The sequence below is a fragment of the Oryctolagus cuniculus genome, chromosome 19 (genome assembly GCF_964237555.1).
Source record: "Oryctolagus cuniculus chromosome 19, mOryCun1.1, whole genome shotgun sequence".
Classification (NCBI taxonomy): Eukaryota; Metazoa; Chordata; class Mammalia; order Lagomorpha; family Leporidae; genus Oryctolagus; species Oryctolagus cuniculus.
In genome coordinates this window covers 65,127,459-65,151,138 of record NC_091450.1, presented here as the reverse complement: position 1 = coordinate 65,151,138, position 23,680 = coordinate 65,127,459, and the positions used below count along the sequence as shown (strand labels likewise).

The following is a 23,680-nucleotide window of genomic DNA, read 5'->3' as shown; positions in this document are numbered from 1 at the left end:
AAAGCGTAACCCCACAAACAGGGCAGGACTCTCTGTGTCTTGAGTTCTTTAATTTATCTCAGCAGGGTTCTGTAACTATGATGAAATCTTGCACGTTATTCGGTAGATTTACTCCAAGATAGTTGGAATTTTTGGTGTCTTGTTAATTTTTTTAAACATTTTATTTTCCAATAGTTGACTGGTGATTGTTGACATCTTTTAGATTGTGGGAGACCAGGAGGAAGCTTCTGGATCCTGGCTTTGGCCTGGCCCAGCCCCAGCCATTGCAGCCATTAGTGGAGTAAAACAGTAGATCTCTCTTGTCTCTGTTTCCCTCTTGTTTTCAAATAAATATAAGTGTTTCAAAAAAAGAAAAATAAAAATTTTCCTTTGTGTTCATATTCCCATTTGGTACAAGAAGAAAGCAAAGCAAACATCAGAAACATGGTAGAGAGGACCAAAATCAAGGGCAGCGGCTGTTGATCTGACTGCCCCGTGCGTCACGTGTGCATGGTCTCTGCAGTTCTCTGTGGGTTCTAAGAAGCCGCAGCCTTCCACTGCCTTGTTCTGGGCTGCCAGGTGTGCGGTGCAGGCTGGTCCTGCTCATGTTGCTCTGTGTCTTGCTGCAGGGGCTGCTGACCAGTGGAGTGGAATTCGAGTCGCGCCCCGCAGTGCTCTCCCTTCCGGCCGAGTCTGGTCTGTACCTGGTGACGCTCGTAGGGGTCCCACAGACGACTGGAACGATCACCGTGAACGGTAAGGGCTTTTCTGATTGCTGCTGTTGAGGGGCTGCCACACTGCTGTTCCGTACACCAGGGTCCAGAGCCTCTCACCCATCTCGTTAGTCCTCGTCCATCAAGGGATGGGGAAAGACTGCCTTTCCTTGGGATGTGGTGCAAGTTGTTGGAGTGTGATTGGCACCTGCCAGGCTCCTGCTGCGCTGGGCGGGGCCCCTTCCTGTGCTCTGTCTGCCTCCTCCTCCAGACAGTCTTCCAACAGCTTGGTTCCTACCTCTGCATCCTGACCTTTCCTGATGCCACGATGTCCCATGTGCTCTCAGGAAGCCCCTGTCTTCTGCTGGATCTCTTGGGAGAGTTGGCTGTGCACACTGAGTCGCTTCTGCCACCAGTGCCATGTTCCTGCACCCCTCCGCGTCCTGAGTTTAACCCTTATCCCTTCACCAGGACACCTGTCTGTGGCATCACTAGTGGCGTTTTTCTGCCTAAACCTGGGACCAGTGGTTTGGTTTGCTTGGAGCTTTAGTGCTCATTTGCCACCCTGCATGTGTGGCGAGCTGTGTCCTCCAGCCTCGGTGACACCACACCCTCCAGATTTTCCACGGTCTCTTTGGCCCTTCTTCCTCAGTCTTGCTGGTCTCGTGCAGGTGTCCCCTTGCAGCCCAGCCCTCTGACAGGTGCTCCTCGCTCTGTTTCTTGTCCTCCTCTCTGTCCTCTGTACGTCACTGCTGGTGAGGGTGTCCCCAGCCCCACAGTGTTTTTCTGCCTCACAGCCCTGTAGACTGCTGACCACTCCTGGGGTCAGGTACCCTTCTCTGGCCTGTGCCCCAGCACTTCCCAGCTATCCCCCTGGTGTCCAGCGGGTGGGACATGCATGTTCGACACATCCAACCCAAATGTACTGCCTCCCCTCCCCAAAGCAGTCTCTCCTCTGAGACCCCTCTCTCTCCTCTGAAGGCATCATGGTCAACCAGTGGGAGTCACTTTCCCTCGTCATCAGGCCGAGTTCCCCAGCCCTGTGTGGTCCATCTCTGTGCTCCTCTGCCGAGCCTTCCTGCTGGGTTACACATTGTTCCTCTACCTTTGCTGTCTTGCAAGTGCCCTATCCTTTTCCACTTCCTCCACTACCTGTGTGGACTTAGTGGTCCCTGAGCTGTGCATCTCTGTGCAGAGCAGTTGGCATTGCTCTTTGGTGTGTCTTGTGCACAAAGCTAGACGGGCTGACCCTGTACTGCTGTGCACAGTAATTGTGGACCCCAAGTCTTTGTCATCAGACTATTATGTGACAGCCATTTTCAGCAACAGTAAGGAAAGGCCTGATTCTAATTAGGGATTATAAAATAGTGGTTGCTCAGCAGGCAAAACATATATCAGGTTCCTGTTGAAAGGCAAATGCGAGAGACCCTGGTTCCAGGTATGGATTTGTGGGGAGAATAGTGTTTTGCCCATTGCAGGGGGTGTTTTGACAAGCCCACCCTCTGAGGGAGGGTGATCTGGAGTGGTGTTGAGAGAGCAGCTCCCAGCCAGCAGGAACCTCAGGAGGACCGAGGAGGCTACTGGGGCCCCGGGAGCCCTTGAAAGCCATGCTGGCCTCTCCACTGAGCACACCCCAGGCTCACACAAGTGTAGGCAGGTTGTCACCTGAGCCTCGAGCCACTGGGTATGGTTTCATTTTGTTGCACAGTAAATGCTGTTGACAATAATTAGCTAAATTTCAAAAGCCGTTCTACAGCTTTGCTTAAATAGTTTCAAGTGCTTATCTCACCAGCGGGATATTTGCTCATCTTTAACGGCAGTGCTCACACACACACACACACAGCCAGTTCGCCCCATCACGAAGCTGCTGCAATAATAATAATTGGCTCTTGAACTTTCGCCTCTGAACAGAAGGTTTTGAAGCATTTTTCAAATACTCATTAAATTACATTATGTCCCGGGAAGGAATATTAACTGCTATCCTCACTGTGGAGATGGATAAATCTGAAAAGCAAGTCAGTCCCGGGCTGAGATGCTGACTACGGGTTGTGCAGAGATTGATGGCTTACAGGAGCTTTCCCATTTGGGCCCAGTCAGCCTGGTGGGATGGGAGTACAGGTGCTGTTGTAACCCCCACCACAAAGGAGGAGCCCGAGGGATGTTGAGGCTGTGGGCAGGGACTGGCAGGTAACGGAGCCAGCACCAGGACCCAGGTCTTCTGCAGGGTTGCCCTTGCTGGTTGGGGACTTCAGCAGTGGACAGGAAGGTGGACACGGTTATGGAACTTTGCTGGGAGTTGTGAGGTCTCTACTTTCCTGTGTCCCAGGTTACCACACCACCATCTTTGGTGTTGTCAGTGACTGCCTGCTGGACCACCTCCTGGGAATAAAGACCAGTGGCTCTACGGTGGAAGTCATCCCCACTTTTCCAAGACTGCAGATCAGCACCTCCCTGCCCAGGTACCAGGTGAGCACAGGTGTCCAGCCACGGGCAGGAAGCAGCCCTGGGGAGCCTTCCCTCGTGAGGCGCGCAGGCTCTGCATACATCCAGAATCCGCAGGCCCAGAATCTGCAGGAGGGGGCCTTGAGATTCCACAGTAGTTATCCGTTTTGCCCAGAGCAAATTAGAGCAGTCAAGATCTCCCATACTAAGGCTAGGACCAAATGTGAAATTATTCTTCCAAAAACAGTCAGGATCTTAGGGCATCTAAAAAAATCACTCTTCTCTTTGACAGAATTCTTTTATTTTAGTTTTTTGTTGTTGTTGTTGTTGTTTGACAGGCAGAGTGGACAGTGAGAGAGAGAAAGGTCTTCCTTTGCCGTTGGTTCACCCTCCAATGGCTGGTGCGGCCAGCGCGCTGCAGCCGGCGCACCACGCTGATCTGATGGCAGGAGCCAGGTACATATCCTGGTCTCCCATGGGGTGCAGGGCTCAAGTACTTGGGCCATCCTCCACTGCACTCCCTGGCCACAGCAGAGGGCTGGCCTGGAAGAGGGTCAACCGGGACAGAATCCAGCGCCCTGACCAGGACTAGAACCCGGTGTGCCAGTGCTGCAAGACAGAGGATTAGCCTAGTGAGCCACAGTGCTGGCCCTTATTTTAGTTTTTAAAGAAATATTTATTTATTTTGAAAGAGTCACAAAGAGAGGGAGAGACACACAGAGTGAGTGAGAGCTCTTCCATCCTTTGGTTCACTCTCCAGATGGCCGCAACGGGGAGCGTTGGGCCAGGCTGAAGCCAGGAACCATGAGCTTCATCCGGGTCTCCCATGTGGGCGTGGGATCCAAACACATGGGCTGCTTTTCTCAGGCCATTAGCCAGGAGCTTGATTGGAGAAGAGCAGACAGAACCCGAACTGGTACCCAGATGGGATTGTTTTATTTTTGTTTTAGATTTTCAGCATCACAGGGAAGCATAAAGGAGAAAGGGAAGTGGCTGTCGGGAGGCCTGGAGCCAGTCACCATAAATGCTTGGAGGTACTTCCTGCCACTTTAGAAAACACTTGTCTGAACACGGTGTCATAGATGAGTTTTTGTGAAATCACATTAATAAGCTTTTCCTCACACTTTCACAGAGTCTTAAAAACCTGGTTTTAGTTGCGTTTAAGAAGGACAGCCTGAGGATATCTCAGGATTGCATAACCGCCCTTTCCTTGCTGTTGGATTTGGGCCGTTCTCAGTTGTTGCCCTCAGGGGTGACACTTCTTGGACATCCTTTGGCTATTTTTAGGATGTCTGAGATTTTCTAAAAGGTTTTAACTGGTTTGTGTGTCTGATACATGCTTGTTGCTTGCTAGGCAGTGGGCCAGGTGCCAGAGCTGAAACTGTGGGCCCAGCATTCTGGGGCCTGGTGCTCAGGGAGGCTGTGTTCAGCGGGAGAGAGGGAGAAGGCAGAACCAGCATGGCCACTGCCCTCCGGTCCCCACTGGTGGCCGTGAGGGGCTGGGAGCAGGAGTTAGCCATGCACAGTGGGCAGCTGGGAGCATTTGTCAGAGGTGGAGAAAGCATCGGGTGATTGGGGAATGCAATGAAATGCAGGAAACATGAATTCTAAAGCAGATCCCAGACCTGACTGTGAGAGCTCAGAGCACCAGCCTTTGAAAAGAAAGCTGGTGAGAGTTTTCACGACCTTGTATTAGCCAAAGAGTTCTTTGACATGTCACCAAAAGCAAGATCCACAAAGAAAAAAACACTGATAAATTGGGCTTCATCAAAATTAAAAACTGCTGTGCTTCCAGAAATACCACTAAGAAAATGAACAGACAACTCACAGGCTGGAAGGAAATATTTGTACATCATGTTTCTGGTAAGGATCTGCTACTTAACACCCAAACTAAGAAGGCAAACAACTAAATTAGAAAGGTTGACAGAAGTATGGGCTAGCTCTCTCCCCATGAAAGACTTCCCAGGAGCTAATGAGCAACCTGGAAAGGTGTGTGGCATCATCAATCTTTCTGGAGCTGGTACCGTGTGGGGTTCCTGTTCACACCTGCCAGGGTGGCTGTCGTCAGAAGACAGGCGGTAGCCATGTGTGGTGCTGGAGAAGCCTGCACGCTTGCCATGTTTCTAGAAATGTTGAACATAAATTGACCATATGACTCAGAAATTCGGTGTCTACCCAAGGCCGAGGAAAGCACACAGTGACTCAGAAACTTGTATATGAATGTTCACAGCTGCATTTTTTGTAATAGTCCAGAAAGCAGGCAGAACTTGGATGCCCATTGCCTGGCAAGTGGCTGAACAAAATGTGGCACATTCGTACCTGGGCTGCCACTGAGCAAGACAGGCAAGCAGGGCCCTGACACAGGAACCAGATATGGCCCATTTACACCTGGAGTGCAGCTGAGCAGTGGAGACGCACTGACACATGCTCCCAACACATGCTCCAGCATGGGCACCGAAGGCCAGGATGGCTGCCTTTTATCTCTTACTGAAAAATGGTATAAGACATATTTTTCAAAAGGCCCCCTATTTCTCTGGGCTGGCCATTGTGGTGTAGTGGGTAAAGCTGCTGCCTGCAACACTGGCATCCCATATGGGTGTTGGTTTGTGTCCCGGCTGCTTTCCTTCTAATCTAGCTCCCTGCTATGGCCTGGGAAAGCAGCAGCAGATGACCCAAGTGCTTGGGCCCCTGCACCTGCGTGGGAGACCCTGAAGAAGCTCCTGGCTCCGGCTTTGGTCTGGCCCAGCCCTGGCCTTTGCAACCATTTGGGAAGTGAGCCAGTGGATGGAAGTGGGCTTTCTCTCTCTCTGTAATTCTGCCTTTTACATAAATAAATAAATAAATGTTTTTTTCAAGTGACTCTTGAGTAATTAGGTGTTGATTGTAACTAATCTGCTATAAAGGTCCCTGTGACTGGTGAAATGCACTCACCAGCATCTGTGAACACCACCTTGTGCTCCAGGACCCTGACCTAGGCCATGACCCTTTAGAAGAGCTCCCTGTCGGGGGGATGGGGGGTTTAGGGGGTTGGTGTGATCATTAGGATTTGCTGACTGCTCCTGTAATGTGAACCAGAGGAGGGGATGCTGACCCTTTCTTGTGGGGTTCAGGAAGGCTCCATAGAAAGTGTGGGATTTACAAAGCATGGTCAAACACAGACCGTAAGGAAGGGAGTGAAATACGACTGAGAACAGCAGGATGGGACAGATGCAGAGCCCTGGAGAGGCAGCTCCCCAGAGACAGAAGTGAGCTCAGTGCATGGTGGACACAGGCCTCTCTGTGGGTCAGCCACACAAAAGAGAATAACCCTGTGGGCATTGGGGGGCCACAGAGCCTGGCAGGAGGAATGATGCTAGGCCCGTGGCCTGATGGCTTGTGTGTGGGCACAATGGGGCTGTGCCTTCCTTCCAGTCTCTTTTTTTTTAAGATTTATTTATTTTTATTTGAAAGGCAGAGTTACAGAGAAACACACACACACACACACAGAGACACACACACCTGGAGAAAGAGAGAGAGAGAGAGAGAGAGAGAGAGAGAGAGAGAGAGAGAGAGGTCTCATCTGTGGGTTCACTCCCCAAATGGCCACAAAGGCCAGGTTGAAGCCAGGAACCAGGAGCTTCATTTTGGTCTCCTATGTGGGTGGCAGGAGTTCAGATACTTGGACCATCTCCCACTGTTTTTCCAGGTGTATTAGCAGGGAGCTGGATTGGAAGTGGAGCAGCTGGGACTTGAACCGGCACCCATTAAGAGATACTAGTGCTGCATGCAGAGACTTCACCTGCTACACCACAACACCAGCCCCTGCATTCTGCACCTTGAGAGATGCTGCACCAGGCCAGGCACCAAGCAAGCAGCCGCTGAACACACAGTGGTCACTCTGTCCTGGGCTCGGGCAGACACTGACAAGATGCTCTTATATGCCACACAGGAGGTTCAGAGTTGAGGTGCTTATCAGTCTGTTCAGTGCATTCTTGGTGAGTACCTATTAGACACTAGGTGTATGGCAAGGAGCTGATAGCAAACAGACAGAAACATCGTTCCTGCCTTGGGAAGGCTCTGGGGCCAGCACAGGGCTGAGGAGGACAGTGCTGCTGGTGGGAGCTGGGTCCCAGTGCCATGTCCCGAGTGTGCCTTTGCAGCAGTGCCAGCTGCAGTCTCACTCTGACGCCGTTCCTCGTGGCTCCGGGGCTCCTGCACTGTGGGTGCCTCCTTCCGCCCCTGTCCCTTGCAGCACAGAGGGCCTGGACACCCTGCTGTGCAAGACGGCCAGTGATTAGTCCTGGCTGAGTTTTGTTACCTCCTGAAACCTTCCCCCAGGAGCAACTGATGTGCAAGCTGCACAGGGGTCATGCAGGGAGGTTGTGCATCGGCTTTCCTTCCCTGACCTAGGAGTGAGGAACACTGTTACAGATGGCACATAGGAAATCGCCTCAACCTGTTGTGCTGTTTTTTTTCTCAGGATTTGGTTTGGGAAAAAACATTGCCTCTGATCGGAGCCTGGAGCCGAGGCGCGTCATATGCCTGACTTACAGAACCTGACTTGTTCTTAGCATGGTTGGCTCCCGAATTTCTCATTCAAAGCCAAGATTCTCTAGCTCCTATTTCTGAAATGCCAAAATGTGGTCGTCCTTTTACCTGATGTGAATCAGTTTTTTTTTTTTTTAATTTAGTATTTGAACGGCAGGGAGAGAGAGAGAGAGAGAGAGAGAGCAAGCAAATTGATCTTCCATTTGCTGGTTCACTCCCCAAATCACTGGAGCTGGGACCAAGACAAAGCCAGGAACCAGGAGCTTCTTCTGGGTCTCCCACATGGGTGCAGGGGCCCAAGCACTTGGGTCGTTTTCCCCTGCTTTCCCAGGCACATTAGCAGAGAGCTGGATTGGAAGTGGAGCAGCTGGGATTTGAATTGGCACTCATGGGATGCTGGTGCTGCAGGCAGCGGCTTTACCCACTACACCACAGCACCGGCCCCTGATGTGAATCATTCCTGCACAGCGTTGGTTTCTTCCTTCAGTTTATTCTCCCTGCTTTTGGTTTAGATCGGCACACTCATTGCAGCCTTCCTCTGGTGACGAGATATCTACCAACGTGTCTATGCAGCTATTCAATGGAGAGACTCATCAACTCGTCATCACCTTAGAAAACATTGGCCTGGAACCCCTGGAGACACTGCAGGTCACCTCCAAACTGCTCCCCACCAAGGGTAGGTGTGGTCAGTGCGTCAGACCTGGGAAGTTTGCGTTGTTGCCTTGCACAAGTGATATTTTACATAGCTACTGTTCAGAAAACCTCAAAGCTTCCTTTAGTTTGGTGCAGTCCTGGTGGGGGTGGAGATCCAACACCACATGCTACAGGCATGAGGCTGACCCCTTCGTGCCCTTGGTTCCCATTACTGGATCTGAACAGGGGTCAGATCCTCAGCAGACTGGTTACTGAGTGGAAGACTGGGAGACAGGAACAGGCCGATCCTGTGGTTCCTGCAGCCCAGGGCCGCCTCCTGATTCAGCACTTGAGGGCTGGGCCAGGCTGAAGCCAGGAGCCAGGAACTCCATCCAGGATTCCCATGTGGATAGCTGGGGCCCAAGCACTTGGGCAAACCTCCGAAGGATGCCAGCATTGCAGGAGGCTGCTTAACCCTCGGCACCACAGTGCCAAGCCCAAGGTGTAGCTTTTCCACCTTTCTGGGCTGCTGTTTCCTTTGCTGTTGCTGTGCCTTTGAACTTTTCTGGAACTCAGTCCCATGTCAGCCATCCCTTTCTTTCCTGCCTTTTATCAGGACAGTATTCATTGCAGACTTGCAGGAATCCTATCTAAACAATTGTGTGCCTGTTGTGTAGCTTCCATACTTAGCATTTTGCTGCATTTGCCTTGTAACACATCTCTCTGACCTCCTACCTACACCCCCCACCCCACCCAGTATCTTGTCTAAAGTTCCGGATTTCAGAAGCACCTGTGAGTGCTTCTGAGCTCGATGTTTTTGATAAAATGCACATGCACTGAAATGTGCAGGTCTAACATGTTCCATCTGATGAGTTTCAATAGATGCTGGCCCATGTCATTGTGTAATCTAAGCCCTCATCAAGATATAATACAGAACATTTCCATCACCCCAGAAAGTTCCCCAGCTTTCTTCCCAGCAAGTCCCAGTGCAACCCCGGGAGCAAACACTCTTGTCTGTCTTCTGTGTGCTGGGCAGCCCCACTGGGTGTTTACTGCTGGTGATGCAGGGTGTGGGTGACTTGCATAGCAACTGGCAGGTGGCAATTGGCAGACGTGCAGCCCAGTCACCTTCTCTTCCCTACCTTGAGTTTAATTTTCCACTGGGTCTTGCCCACACCTGGTCGGTCTTAAAAATCTTTAAAGACATTTATTTTCAGGCTGGCACTGTGGTGTAGCTGGTTGAGCCACCGCCTGTGGCACTGATATCCCATGTGGGTGCCGGTTTGTGTCCCAGCTGCTCCACTTCTGATCTAGCTCCCTGCTAGTATGCCTGGGAAAGCAATGGAAGGTGGTCCAAGGGCTTGGGTCCCTGTAGGAGACTTAGAGGAAGCTCCTAGCTTTTGGCTTCTGGCTCCGGCCTGGTCCAGCTCTGACAGTTGGAGCCATGTGGGGAGTGAACCAGCAGATGGAAGAGTTCTCTCTGTGTGTCTTTCTTTCTGTAACTCTGCTTTTCAAATAAAATAAATCTTAATGCAGAGTGGACAGTGAGAGAGAGAGAGACAGAGAGAAAGGTCTTGCTTTGCCCTTGGTTCACCCTCCAATGGCTCTTGCGGATGGTGCGCTGGGGCCAGTGCACTGCGCCGATCCGAAGCCAGGAGCCGGGTGCTTCTCCTGGTCTCCCATGGGGTGCAGGGCCCAAAGACTTGGGCCATCCTCCACTGCACTCCCGGGCCACAGCAGAGAGCTGGACTGGAAGAGGAGCAACTGGGACAGAATCTGGTGCCCTGATCGGGACTTGAACCCGGTGTGCCGGCGCTGCAGGTGGAGGATTGGCCTAGTGAGCCGTGGCACCGGCCAGAAATTTACTTTCGTTTGCCTGAAAGGCAGAAAAACAGACAGAGCGAGAAAGATTATCCATAGATTGTTTAACTCCCAAAGGGCCAAAGGCCCTTGTCTCTAGTTAGGCCTAGGATGGCTGGGGTCTATGTTACTCTCCTCCTTTTTATGGACAGGGGAAGTAAAGGCAGAAGAGGTGACTAAGGTCACATAGCAGGTGCACGGGGAACCAGCAGAAGGACCAAAGTCTCCTGATTCTCAGCTTTGGTGTAGTCACCCTTAGGAGGCAGAAGCACCATAATCATGTAACACACTGCCCGCTGTAGCCATCTCAGAGCAACACAGTTACAAGTGAAAAATTAAAGCCATCATTCTTTCTTTGGTTTCCTCCCAAGCTGCCATACATTTACATGTGGAATTAAATTAATGGAAACAAACCATATGCTTCCAGAATATACAAAGGGAATAATTCCTGGTGCTTTTGCTGTACAAGGCAAGGCTCCCAGTGGTGACAGATGACCGCCAGCACTAGAAACTGGGAACGTGTGCAAGGCTCCTGTGTGAGGCCATGGTGACAGCAGCAGGTTGCCTGTGGATATTAAAGAGCATCTATTTCCATTCTCGCCTCAGCTTCACCTTGGGCCCACTGAGCCTACTGAATGCCTGCTCTGCGGATGGAATGCTTCTCTGGTGCCTGCAACGTTTTCTTTCTTTGTGCCGGTGGTAGAGTTATTTTCTGTCTTAAATTAGGAAGAGCTCCCACCCTGGAGCTCATTTCATGCACCAGGTGTAAGGCACTTGACATTCTTTTTCCATATGAAGTTGTCCCAGTGACCACAGGAGGGTTATCGGGGTGGGTGCTCTGGTAATCTGTTTATTTCACTGTGACATCCCCTGTGCCTGAAAACCCAGAGCGCTGCTTGTCACTTAGCAGGTGCTGCACAGGTGTCAACCCTGGTTCTCCCCTCCTGGGGCCATCCTGAGGATGCAGGACACAGGGGGACAGTACTAGGCACCGAAGTGCTGGACCCAGCTTGCTTTGGCAGTGGCGGTGCTTGGTGCACCCTCCTCTCTGCAGGACTGCGTTTGTGGTCTCAGTGCCTGATGCCGCTGAACCTGCCGGCACCCTGTGTCCTTTCCTGCTCCTGCCTGACTGCTGGGAGGCATCGAGGGTCCCAGCAGGGCCCCCACAGCCCCTTAACGCGTCTGCACTCACCCTGAATAACCCCCCGTTCTTCAGATACCAACCTCAGAGAAAGAAAAGTATCCTGTTCTGTTACCCCCCCTTCCATCTTCCTTGCTTTCCTGACCTATTTTACTACAAAAAAAATTGTTTAATTTTTTTTGAAAGTCAGAGACAGAGAGGTTAAGGCAGACAGAGAAGGAGAGACAGAGAGATCCCATCTGTTTCCTTTGCTTGGAGAAGGATTTTCTTGTATGCAATCTCATATGTCTGTTTTTTGCTTTTGCTACCCACGCCTTTGGGGTCACATCCAAGAAATTACTGCTCAGATCGATGCCAAGGACCTTTCCCTCTGCTTTCCTCTAGTGGTTTTAGAGTTTTGCGTCTTATGGTTAAGAATTTATTTACTTACTGGGATATGTGTTTATGTATGTGTGAATGTGTACATATATAGATATCAAGTCTCTAGCACAAACCACTATCACAGGCATTTAATTTTAATTTATTTTCATCTTATTTGAAAGGCAAAGGAGGCTGAGAGAGAGGAAAAAAAGAGAGAGAGAGGAGAGGGATCTCCCATTTTCTAGTTGACTCCCAGAAAACCTTCATAATATGGAAAAGTCTTATGCTACTTCAAAAATCAAAATACAGATTTATAAAATAAATTCAATTTTGTAAAATTTTTTATTAGTTTTTAACAGGCAGAATTAGACAGTGAGAGAGGGAGAGGCAGAGAGAAAGGTCTTGCTTCCATTGGTTCACCCCCTAAATGGCGGCTACAGCTGCTCTGGCAGGAGCCAGATGCTTCCTCCTGGTCTCCCATGCGGGTGCAGGGCCCAAGCACTTGGGCCATCCTCCATTGCCCTCCTGGGCCACAGCAGAGAGCTGGACTGGAAGAGGTGCAACCAGGACAGAATCCGGCACCCCAAACATGACTAGAACCTGGGGTGCTGGTGCTGCAGGCAGGCAGATTATCCAAGTGAACTGCGGTGCCGGCCAATAAATTCAATTTTTAAAATCAATCCAATTTTTAAAAAGAATATACAGTACTAAATAAACACATAGAATGTTAAGTGTGCCTGTCTATGCACAGTTAGGATGCAGGATGAGGAATTATTTTTTTACTATCCATTTATATTTTTCAAGATTTCTAAAAGGAACATACATAATTTGTAAGCTAAAATTTATCACTGAAATGCTTTCAACTGTGGCAGGCACTGTGGTGCAGCAGGTTAAGCTGCAGCTTAGGACACCCACATCCCACACTGGAGAGTCTGGTTCAAGTCTTGGTTGCTCCATGCTACAGATCTAGATTCCTGCTCACGAGTACCATGGGAGGCAGCAGGTGATGGCTCAAGTGTTTGTGTCCCTGCCACCGACATGGGACACCTGCAAGGAACTCTGGGCTCCTAACTTTGGCCTGGCCCAGCCCTGGCTTTTGCAGGCATTTGTGGAGTAAACCACTGGATGGAAGATTGCTCTCTCTTTTTTCTGTCACTCATCCTCTTACATAAACAAACAAAATTTTTTAAATGCTTTAACTTGAATTTTCAAAAAGCTTTAACAAAGAAAACTCGGGGTCTGCTACAACCCTCCATCCGGGTACAGAATCCAGCACCATAAAAAGTCAGAGGTGGACAGAAGCTGCAAGGTGCCTTGGTTTGAATGCTGGGCATTCCTAGACCTGAGATGACCGTGGCAGCAGTGACAGGCATCCAGGACAGTGCAAACTCGGGACACACACAGACACTGCCATCCCTTCTCCACAGACTAGGAAGCCAAGGCTTAGAGACTCACCCCACATCGGGGGTCTGCCACTCCTCCCCCACGTGCCCAGATTTCACTGCACTCCCCCCAGCACGCAGACACTGCCTAAGCAGCCATCATCCTGTGAGGAAGACCCTCCCTGACACCACTCAGCGAGATTCCATCTCTTGAAGAGAAACATCAGTCCTCTAACTCCTGGCTCTCACTCTGCCTGGGTTACTAAACCTTCAGAAAAGACAATGTGAAATCGTTCAGCTCCACACAGACTGCCCAACTTACAGGGAAAGAAAGACAGCAGGATCCCTGTCCCCAGGAGTGCACAACACAGGGAGAGATCAGCTAGCTAAGGGACACTAGGAGCCTAACTAAATGATCTCATTGAGATCTCAGCCAGGTAATCAAAGGAGAGGAGGAAGAATCCCCTGACTTCTTAACAGCAGGGGAGCTGGGGGAAAGGAGCAGCCCAGAGCTTCTGCTCAGGCAGGAACAGCACCAACTGCATGACCTGCTCCAAGAACCAAAAATGCCCAGTAAACCAAATACATATTATGTAGATGGGGAACTGTGAAACCAGGCTAAAAAGATGGCTTGAAGCAAACCGTGAGTTTCCTTGAGATAAAGCCAAGACTTCACAGGGTACACAAGGCCAGCCCACAGGTTCCCGAGCTAAGCAGAAGGCGCAAACTCTCCCTACCCTGTGACAAGTAGGCTGGAAAGAGCCAAGCCAGGGGACGGGGCATGACATTGAGAGGGTGCTGCAGCTTGCAGAGCAGGAGGGACCTGAGATCTGCACCAGGGCCATGACAGCGCGAAGGGGAAGAACTGGCCCAGGTGAGATCAGCTCATATGGACATAGGACATGCCATGCACCTGGGGCCCAGGTAAGATCAACTCACCTGTGGACAAAGGACACGCCAGGCAGGAGGGGCCAAGGTGAGATCAACTCACATGGACACAGGACACAGCAGGCACATAGAGTTTGCAGAGACTTCCAAGACTAAGAAGATGGTAGCACCCTTGACTCAAAACAGGAAATTCAGGAGGAAATGACAGAGAATTGAACAGAGGAGATAGTGAATTAGGCTTCCATTAAAAGCCAAGGGACTGGCCGGCACCATGGCTCACTAGGCTAATCCTCGGCCTACATCGCCGGCACTCTGGGTTCTATTCCCAGTCTGGGCGCCGGATTTTCACAAAAAGTGAAAAGTTACATCAATTTAATATAAGAGAAAAATGCAACAAAAAATATTTAATTTTGTCATTGTTTATTTGAAATACACTTAATTCATCATGTGTTAAATTGATGACAAATGAATTAGGAAGTTATTTTTGACAGGATAGAGGTTTACTAACTTAAAAACATATTACATTACTATACCTTCAGTAATGATCCCGTGCAGTGCATTTGCATGTATTTTAGAAGGTAACTAACTGCGACTTGCACCGCAGCTCACGTGGCTAATCCTAGCCTGTGGCACCAGCACCCTGGGTTCTAGACCCGGTTGCAGCTATTCCAGTCCAGCTCTCTGCTGTGGCCCAGAAATGCAGTCGAAGGTGGCCCAAGTCTTTGGGCACTACACCTGCATGGAAGACCAGGAGAAGCACCTGGCTCCTGGCTTCAGATCAGCAGAGTGAACCAACGGAAAAGGAAGACTTTTCTCTCTCTCTCTCTTTCGCTCACTGTCCACTCTGCCTGTCAAAAAAAAAAAAAAAAAAAAAGCCAGGGGACATCAAACGCTATCTTTCAGTATTCAATTTTTTTTTGTGAAAGACACGATTTGGTCTATTTCCAACATGATACATACTTTAAAGGCAGGGCTATACTGTGGAGGGCAGTGACTGGGAAGCAGACCTGTGTTCTGTGGAGAACTCTGTAGATCCCAGGTGTTTCAAGTCCTTGTGTGCATGGGTACGTGCATGTCTGAATAAGTACATTCCAAAGATTTCCTCATGCGCAAGTCAGAGATAATGCCACGCGGAATGTTTGTAAGGAAGAAGAGAATGACTGGGTACCAAAATCCTTTCTAAGACCCAGTTAAACTCTTTCAAATTCTAGGTTAATAGGGTAGGTAATGCATATAATACCAATTCTAAAAACACTCTAGTAGTTGGCATTGATGTGGTATTTTATTTATAGCTATGTCTTCCTTTTTTAATTGCTTTACTTTTCTTGAAGATCTTATTTATTTCTTTGACATTGAGAGTAACACACAGAGGAGATGAGAGGGAGGGAGGGAGGCAGAGAAAGAGAGAGCGAGAGTGAGTGAGTGAGAGAGAGAGAGAGAGTGAGAGAGAAAGTCTTTCATCTGCTGGTCCATAAGCCAATTAGCTGCAATGGGCGTAGCTGAGAGTATCTGAAGCCAGGCGCCAGGAGCCTCGCCGGGATCTCCTCATGGGTGCAGAGGCACAAGGACTTGGGGCATCTTCTGCTGCCTTCCCAGACCACAGCAGAGAGCTGCATCAGAAGTGAGTGGAGCAGCCGTACTCGAACTGGTGCCCTTATGGGATGCCTGCACTGTGGCAGTGCTTTACCTGCTCCCTCACAGTGCCGACCCTCCCGGAAGCCATTTGCCGTGGGATCCAGCTGCCTGCTAACAGGCCTGGGAAAGCAGAGGGAGACGGCCCAAGGACTTAGGCCCCTGAACCCAGAATGGAGCGCCGGCTAAATTCCCTGGCTTCTGCTTCAGCCCCTGGCTTCTGTCCCAGTCCCGGCCTTTGTAGCCACCTCAGGGGTGAACCCCCAGATGGACGATCACTCAGAGAGAGAGAGAGAGAGAGAGCTGGCGATGCCCCTGCACTGCTTCTCTCCCCAAGTGGCTGCAATGAATGGCAAGCGCTGGGCCAGGCAGAAGCCAGGAGGCAGGAGGCAGGAGGCAGGAGGCAGGAGGTCCATTGAGGACTCCCACGAGACATGGAGGTGGGGTCCAGAGAACCTGGGCCATCAGCATCTGTATCCCTGGTAGCAGCCTGGAGAGGCGGGAGTGGAAGTGGCCCTGGGGCTTCGGATGCTGGATGCAGCAGTGTGCAGATGCGTCCTGGGGTGCCATGGTGACAGCCCATGTGGAGTGCGCCTGCGCCTGGTGCTATGACCCGGAAGTGCACCCACACGCTTGGTGCCGACTGCCCCGCGGTGCTCCGCTGGGAGTCAGCGCCGCATCTGCTCATGCCCGAAGCCTGCGCAAGCCACATGGAGAGGAGCCGTCCTCGATGCGGCTGGCTGAGCCTGAGGGAGACCCAGCGACCCCAGGGGCAGGCCAGCATCAGAGAGGCTGTAAGTGCGAGGCTGCTGCACTGTTTCCCAGGTGCATTGCTCTTCTTTGGCCCCTTCGGGAAGCAACGGCCCTCACGGACCTCTGTGCCCCCAGCAGACTGGGCCCCCTTGGAGGGGAGTGATGCGCAGCTGTTGCGGTTTCCTGCTGGGCGTCCTGGCTGCTGGCGTGCCTGTTGCTCGTGGGTCCCGAAGGCGCGGGTGGGGTCACAGTCGCGCTGTGCAGATGGTCTGGAAGGGTCCCCAGGGTGCGAGCAGCTGTGTGAGAGGAGAGGTGGCTCGGTCTCCTTCCAGAACGGCCTTGTGATCTGTCTGTCTGCTTTTGGAGGGCCCAGCCGCCCTGCTCTAGACCTGTGAGTGTTGTCGGGAGGAATGAGAGCGAAAGTGCGTGTCTGTGTCCTGGTCTAGGAGGACAGTTTCGGGTTCCTGGCATTGGCTGTGATGTTAGCGCTTTGTAGGTTTTTCATGAAAGAGCCTTGTCAGGCCGAGGTGTACCTTTTGTTCCTAATTTCATGATTCGTTTTTTAGTTCGCAAAAGTCGTGGACCTTTTTGTGAAATAGGTTTTCTGTGTCTATTGGCATACTTTGTGGGCTTTCCCCATGTGTATTCTGTTCTGGGATTGATTGATTTTGTATGATAGGCATCCTTGCATTCCCGGAGTAACTCTCAGTTATGCACAGTGTGCTAAGCTTTGGTTGTACTTCTGGATGGCGTCTGGTCATATTTTGTTGAGGCATGTGACACATTCACGACGGATATGTGTGTGCCATTTTCTTGATGATGTGTGCTTGTTTGGGATGTTGGGATAATGCTGCTCTGATGGAATGAAATGGAAGGCTTTTCCTCTTCATCTCCTATTTGGAAGGGTTTGTGAATCACGGATTTTAATTATCTTTTCCTTGGGAGTTCTCACCATTGGAGCCATCTATCTGGTCCTGGACTTTGTTCATGTCTGTTTGGTTTGTTTGTTTCAGTTTCCCTGCTACTACAGTGTCTTTGGAAATTATAAGTGTATTCAGGGTTTCTTGTTTTATTGTATTCAGTTTTAGTGTCTTGGGTCTTTCTGAGAATCAATCCACTCTATCTAGGTTGACGAAATCCTTGTGCCTTGGTTTTTCCCTAGTGGTTTTGGATTATTATTTTGGCAAGGTTGGTAGCAATGTCCTCTCTGTCATTTCTGTTGTCAAGTCACTTGAGTCTGTTCTCCTTTTTCCCCTGTTTCCTGTGGATAAACGTTTTGTCAGGTTGACTGAGTTTTCAAGCACTCTAGTTTGGTCTCACTGAATGTCTGTTGTGATATTTTCTATGCTGTTGGGTTGATTTCCATTTGAAACTTTTTCGTAAGATGTACTTTGATGTTCTAGTGTTTTAAGGTAGGTAAAATTGGGTTTATGGATCCGATGTCTGTATTCTGTAATATATACCTGTAGAGCAACACAATTTCTCACGTGAGATTAGTCCTGTCGACATGGAAAACTATATGGATGTGCCCACTACTGGGAACATATTGAAGGAAAGAAGTCATTGTGTAGACAGTGAGGCTTTCACAGGCCTATGCTTATTGCAGTAGGATGCACAATAGGCAGGCTATGCAGTCTGTGTATTCGTGGATGTTGTCCATTCCCATAATGGCTCTATTCAGTCTTCAGGTGATGGGCGTGTTGACTGATTGCATATCGTTGCTCTTGTGAATTGAGCTGTAGTAAATATGGGGGCATAGATAACTTTTTTGTATGCTGATTTCATTTCCCTTGGGTATATACCTTAGGTGGAATGGCTGGCTCATATGGTACGTCTGTATTCAAATTTCTGACTTATCTCCATACTGTCTTCCACAGTGGCAATACCAGTTTATAATCTGACCTGCAGTGGATTAGGGTGCCTCTTCCCCCACATCCTCAAGGCTGTTGTAGTATCGATTTGCATTTCCCTGATGGCTAGTGATCCTGAGCATTTCTGTATGCGTTTGTTGGCCGTTGAGATTTCCTTCCTTGAAATATTTACCTGTTGAAGTCCCTTGCCCATTTCTTGGTGTTTTGTGTTTTGTTTTCCTGGTGTTGAGTTTCTTGAAAGTGTCTGGTAGTTTATTCTTTATCAGTTGCGTGCTTTGCAACTATTAGTTTGCCTATTCACTTTGCTGAGTGTCTCTTTGGCAGTGCAGAAGCTTCTCATTTTTTTTTTTTTTTTTTGCTGTCCTCTTCTATTTCATTCTTTAATCTTTTGTGATTCCCAGATATTGAACATCCTTGGTTAAGTTGATTCCGAGCTCTTTTATTTTCTTTGTAGCTATGTGAACAGGATTGGTCTTTGAAGTCCTTTCTCAGCCATGACATTGTGTATACAAATAGGCTGCTGATTTTCTCTCCTGCCACTTTACCACACTCTACTCTGAGTTTCAATACTGTCTTAGTGGAGTCTTTTGTCCCCGCGTGTACACATTCCTTCCAGGGAGATGAGCTGTTACACTCCACTGCATTTCAGGACCAGGATTGTCTAGTGATTTAACCCTTTACTTATAACCAGCAACAAGTCATCCTTTGTAGACTTGGGAAGATGTCAATACTCACTCTTGCTTAAATAGTCCCAGATTCAGAAAAGTCTACTGTTTGTTTAAGCTTTCCAACAAATGTCCTGTCATCCACGTGTGCGAGGGTGTGCACACAGGCAGACACATGCACATATGTAGCCACACCCGCACACAATCCTGGATGTCTTTTTTCTTCAACAAGAAGTGCTGACTCCATGCCAGCATGATTGAAGATTCATGCAGGTTTTGACTGGGCCAAGCTTCTTGGGCTGTGTCTTTTCCCACGGATGCTGGAGCTCAGCCCGGGTGCAGGGAGAAGCCGGCAACCACAGGCAGAGCTGAGCAGTCCCTGCCTCATCATCCAGTGCTACTCGGTGTTACGATGCTGACAGCACTTTTTTCAGGGGGAGAATGAGTGATGTGTGCCCCACAGTTGACTTCTGTTTCTCCTTTTTCCTCTGGCCACACGTCCCTCTGTGGGATTTTGAGAGGCTGCATTCTTCATTCTGTCTGATAGCACAGAAATACAGAGAAGAAACAAACAGGAAGGGCCGCCTGCGAGGCAGGGCCTGGTCTTGAATCTGGTGTCTGAGCTGTGTAGCTTTCTGTGATACTGCAGCCACAGAGACGGCTCACTGGCCCTGCCCACTGCTGCGTGCTGTGTCTTGGCCATAAAGGCTTTGGTTGTTTGGCATTAGATGGTCCCTGAGTGTGGCACTGTCTGTGACTTGCACACATCACTTAAGGCACAGAGTTTCCTACAACATAAGCAGAGTGTTTGGTGTCTGAGTGTCCTCATGCTGGCCCCCAGGTGTGAGCCCTGGAGCGTCACTGACATTCTGGCCTTGTGCCAGCAGTTTTCACACCTCTTCTCATGCTCTGCTCCTGCCGCACGTGTATGGGGGATGGCCCGGCCCCTTACACTCCTCAGATTCCTCAGGGTTTGCTTTCCCTCTCCTGGATGTTGCTGTTGCTGGGTTATCTGCAAGTGACCAGCTGCCTCACTTGGCTTGAGTGATTTGACTGCTGGGGGCTTAATGTGCCTCCTGGATACTCACTGGGATCTAGTCTTCCCCTCATGCAGTAATTCCAGAATGAGTAATTCCCCAGAGTGTCTGAAGAGTGACTGCTGTGTCACCACCCCTGTGAGTGAGGACAAGAGCTGAGGTTTGCTGCCCTGGTCTGCTGGTGCCTGGGAGACATCAGAGATATTCAGGTCAGACTGATCTGTCTTTCTATCTATCTATCTATCTATCTATCTATCTATCTATCATCTATCTATCTTACAAAGAATTTCACTTGTTTACTTTAAAGGCCGAGTTACAAAGAGAGGGGAAAGAAAAAGAAAGAGATCATATGCTAGTTCACTCCCCAAATGGCTGTAATGGCCAGGGCTTGGCCAGGTTGAAGCCAGGAACCTGGAATTCCATGCAGGTTTCCAATGTTGTGCAGGGGCCCAAGCATGTAGGCCATCCTCTGCTGCTTTCCCAGGTGCATTAGCAGGAAGCTGGATTGGCAGAGGAACAGCCAGGACTTGAACTGGTAGCCATATGTGATGCCTGCACTGCAGGCAACAACTTTACCCACTATGCCACAGGGCCGGCCCCTTGAACTCTTTTAAAAAATATTTATTTGGGCCGGCGCCGCGGCTCACTAGGCTAATCCTCCACCTAGCGGTGCCGGCACACCGGGTTCTAGTCCTGGTCGGGGCGCCGGATTCTGTCCCGGTTGGCCCTCTTCCAGGCCAGCCCTCTGCTGTGGCCAGGGAGTGCAGTGGAGAATGGCCCAAGTGCTTGGGCCCTGCACCCCATGGGAGACCAGGAAAAGCACCTGGCTCCTGGCTCCTGCCATCGGATCAGCGCGGTGCGCTGGCCGCAGCGCACCGGCTGCGGCGGCCATTGGAGGGTGAACCAATGGCAAAAGGAAGACCTTTCTCTCTGTCTCTCTCTCTCACTGTCCACTCTGCCTGTCAAAAAAAAATATTTATTTAATTTGATTTATTTGAAAGCCAGAGTGAGAGAGACTGAGAGACTGAGAGAGACTGAGAGAGAGAGAGAGAGAAATATTTCATCTACTGGTTCACTCTCCAGAGGGTCACGACGGCCAGAACTGAACCAAACTGAAGCCAGGAGCCAGCTGCTTCTTCTGGGTCTCCCACATGGGTGGCAGGGACCTAAGCATTTGGGCCATCCTTTGCTGCTTTGCCAGTCCATCAGCAGGGAGCTGAATCAGAAGCGGAACAGCTGGGATTCGAACAGGTGCCTATATGAGATACTGACGTCACTGGTGGAGGCTTAGCCTGCCATGCCACAGTGTCGGCCCCCACCTTTCTTGAACATTTTAAAATCGTTTTCCTCTAGTGAGTTTCTTAACCTACATTCAGAGGCTGCCTGCCCACATTTCTCCCTCTGTTCTCCCCTGGTGCCCACTGTGCTTCAGGGACTGTGATCTGTGTCCTCATGGGGCTGAGGATGTGGTACCAAAGCTGGACAGGGGCGGGTGCAGCATGTCCTGTGCAAGCAGAGGGACAGGGTGGGGCTGTCCAGGGAGGGGTTAGGTGCTCCACTCCCCTTCCCCGCCATTGCTGCCTCTGCCTGTCTGGGTGTCTGTCCTTTGCCATCAGCTGTTCACCTTTTGCTGGGTGAGCCCACAGTGAGTGCCTCCCACTGCTGGTGATGCCTGTGCCCTGGAGACTGCAGGATGAGTTGGACCCATCTCTGTGCCACTAGGCTCCATGGCCTCTGCACTCACGCTTGCTGGGCTCCACTCATTATTGGCTGTCCTCTGTGCATGCCCAGTTCTGTCCTCTCTGCAGCCCAGGCCACATGTCCCCTCCCGAATGCTTAGCTTCCCCATCCAGTGGAATGAATTCCACCTCTGCAGCCTCACATGTTCTGCTTGTCCTCTGTTGCAGAGATGCTCACCTCACTTGGCAACAGTTGAACGTGTGTGTACCACGTTTACATGCCAGTCGCCACACTAGGCATGTGCTTAGCACATAAACACTGCTGGGTCTTGCGGTGGGGTGTAGGAGTCAGATCCACTCACCTAATGGAACAGAGCTCTTGTTATACATCCTGTGTTTTCCTGCTCCACGCCACTTGCCACAGTGAGTGGATTTCTGAGAGTGCCTCCCAGCAGGACCTGAAACTCCTGAGTGACTAAGAGCCCTCCATCCTGCTGGCCCACTGTGTGCCAGATGGCAGTGGCTTTCCTCCCAGGGTCATGATGGAGAAGTTTGATCTCAAAAGAAATTGGAAGGCCTTTAGGCGCACACTGTGGGGCTTGCTAATTTCCGCTGGTTGGGAGTACAGATGGGACCTAAGTGAGCAGGGCAGAAGGGCAGGAGAATGCAGGATGCCTGGCCCTGCAGCTCGGAGACCACTGGCTGCCAGATTCCCAGGCGGTTATCCCGGGATCTCGGTGTACCACACTCATGTAAAGAATAACACTTCAGGCCAGCGCTGCAGCTCAATAGGCTAATCCTCCACCTGTGACACTGGCACACCGGGTTCTAGTCCTGGTCAGGGCGCCAGATTCTGTCCCGGTTGCTCCTCTTCCAGGTCAGCTCTCTGCTGTGGCCCAGGAGTGCAGTGGAGGATGGCCCAAGTCCTTGGGCCCTGCACCTGCATGGGAGATCAGGAGAAGCACCTGGCTCCTGGCTTCGGATCAGTGCAGTGCACCTGCCACAGTGGCCATTGGAGGGTGAACCAATGGTAAAAGGAAGACCTTTCTCTCTGTCTCTCTCTCACTGTCCACTCTGCCTGTCAAAAAAAATTACACTTGAAAGAATGGTATCGTTTCAAAGGGTTGTGGTCAGGGTTGGACAGCAAAGTGCCGGTTGCCATGTGGACTTGGTGCCCTTCCTAAGATGGGATGGGGAGCAGAGCCCATGCAGAAGTCAGGGAGAAAATATATACACCGATCTTAGCAGGTACCTGCTCAGGGGAACACGCACAGACACCAGCTGCCTGGCTCTTGGTGTTTTGGTGATAGCACTTCGCACTGAGCCCACGTTTGCCCCCTGCTCCTGCACTTCCTTTGGGGTTGTGGTTGGTAGGTGCCTCCTGCAGGTCAGCAACAGTCAGGGTTTATGTTCCTCGCACCTCCCTTCTCCGCCATACACCACCGCCTCTCAGTCCCCCTGCCCCTAGGGCTCTGTAGCCTCAGTCCCAGAGTTCATCTCTCCAGTGAAGCACTTTTGAGGAAGGAAAAGCCCTCTGGACAGGCGAGGAGAGTGCTGTAGCTGGTTGTAACATGTAGCCCTCCGCCCCACTAGTTATGGACTTCTGATAGGCTAGATGGGCAGCTGCCAAGTCTGGGACCCAGCAGTTCAAGCCAGTGGGCAATGAGTCTTCCTTTAGTTCTGGGCCCCCAGATGTGAGCAGTGAATTTAGCAGGCAGTTACTGTCCCCGTTCTCTATGATGCAGTGGTGGTGATATTTACACATTACTCAGATTCATGGGAGCCTCATCTCCATCTGGTGTATGTTGGCAGCTTCCGCTGTGCAGTCAGAGACCTCTCCGCTGACCACTCTCGAGGGCAGGGGTCACATCTTCCTGGTCTCTTTGTCCTCAGAACCTTGCCTCATGCCTGCCATGAGGCTCCTCAGCGGCTGTGCAATGAATGCTGCTTGTACGAGTGAAATGGGGAATGTGGAATGTGAGAAGCAAACCTCACTGGGGCCCAGGCTCTCTCATCCATCATCCCAGCAGTTTCTGGGTGCCGCGTTGCTATGCTAAGTCTTCGCATTGCTTCATGTTACCATCATGCTGACTCTGTTACCACCTCCTCTGAGGACAG

At 50.6% G+C, this 23,680-nt stretch overlaps 1 protein-coding gene across 1 annotated transcript in view; it reads left to right on the top strand.

Annotated features, from left to right (window-relative positions):
• The window catches only part of LOC127489780 (uncharacterized), a 278,910-nt gene that overhangs the window by 75,934 nt on the left and 179,296 nt on the right, over positions 1-23,680 (top strand). Inside the window, exons 9-11 of the mRNA XM_070064726.1 lie at positions 609-735; positions 3,019-3,151; positions 8,174-8,337. Coding sequence (XP_069920827.1) covers positions 609-735; positions 3,019-3,151; positions 8,174-8,337 — 424 coding nt within the window. The remainder of the gene's footprint in view (positions 1-608; positions 736-3,018; positions 3,152-8,173; positions 8,338-23,680) is intronic.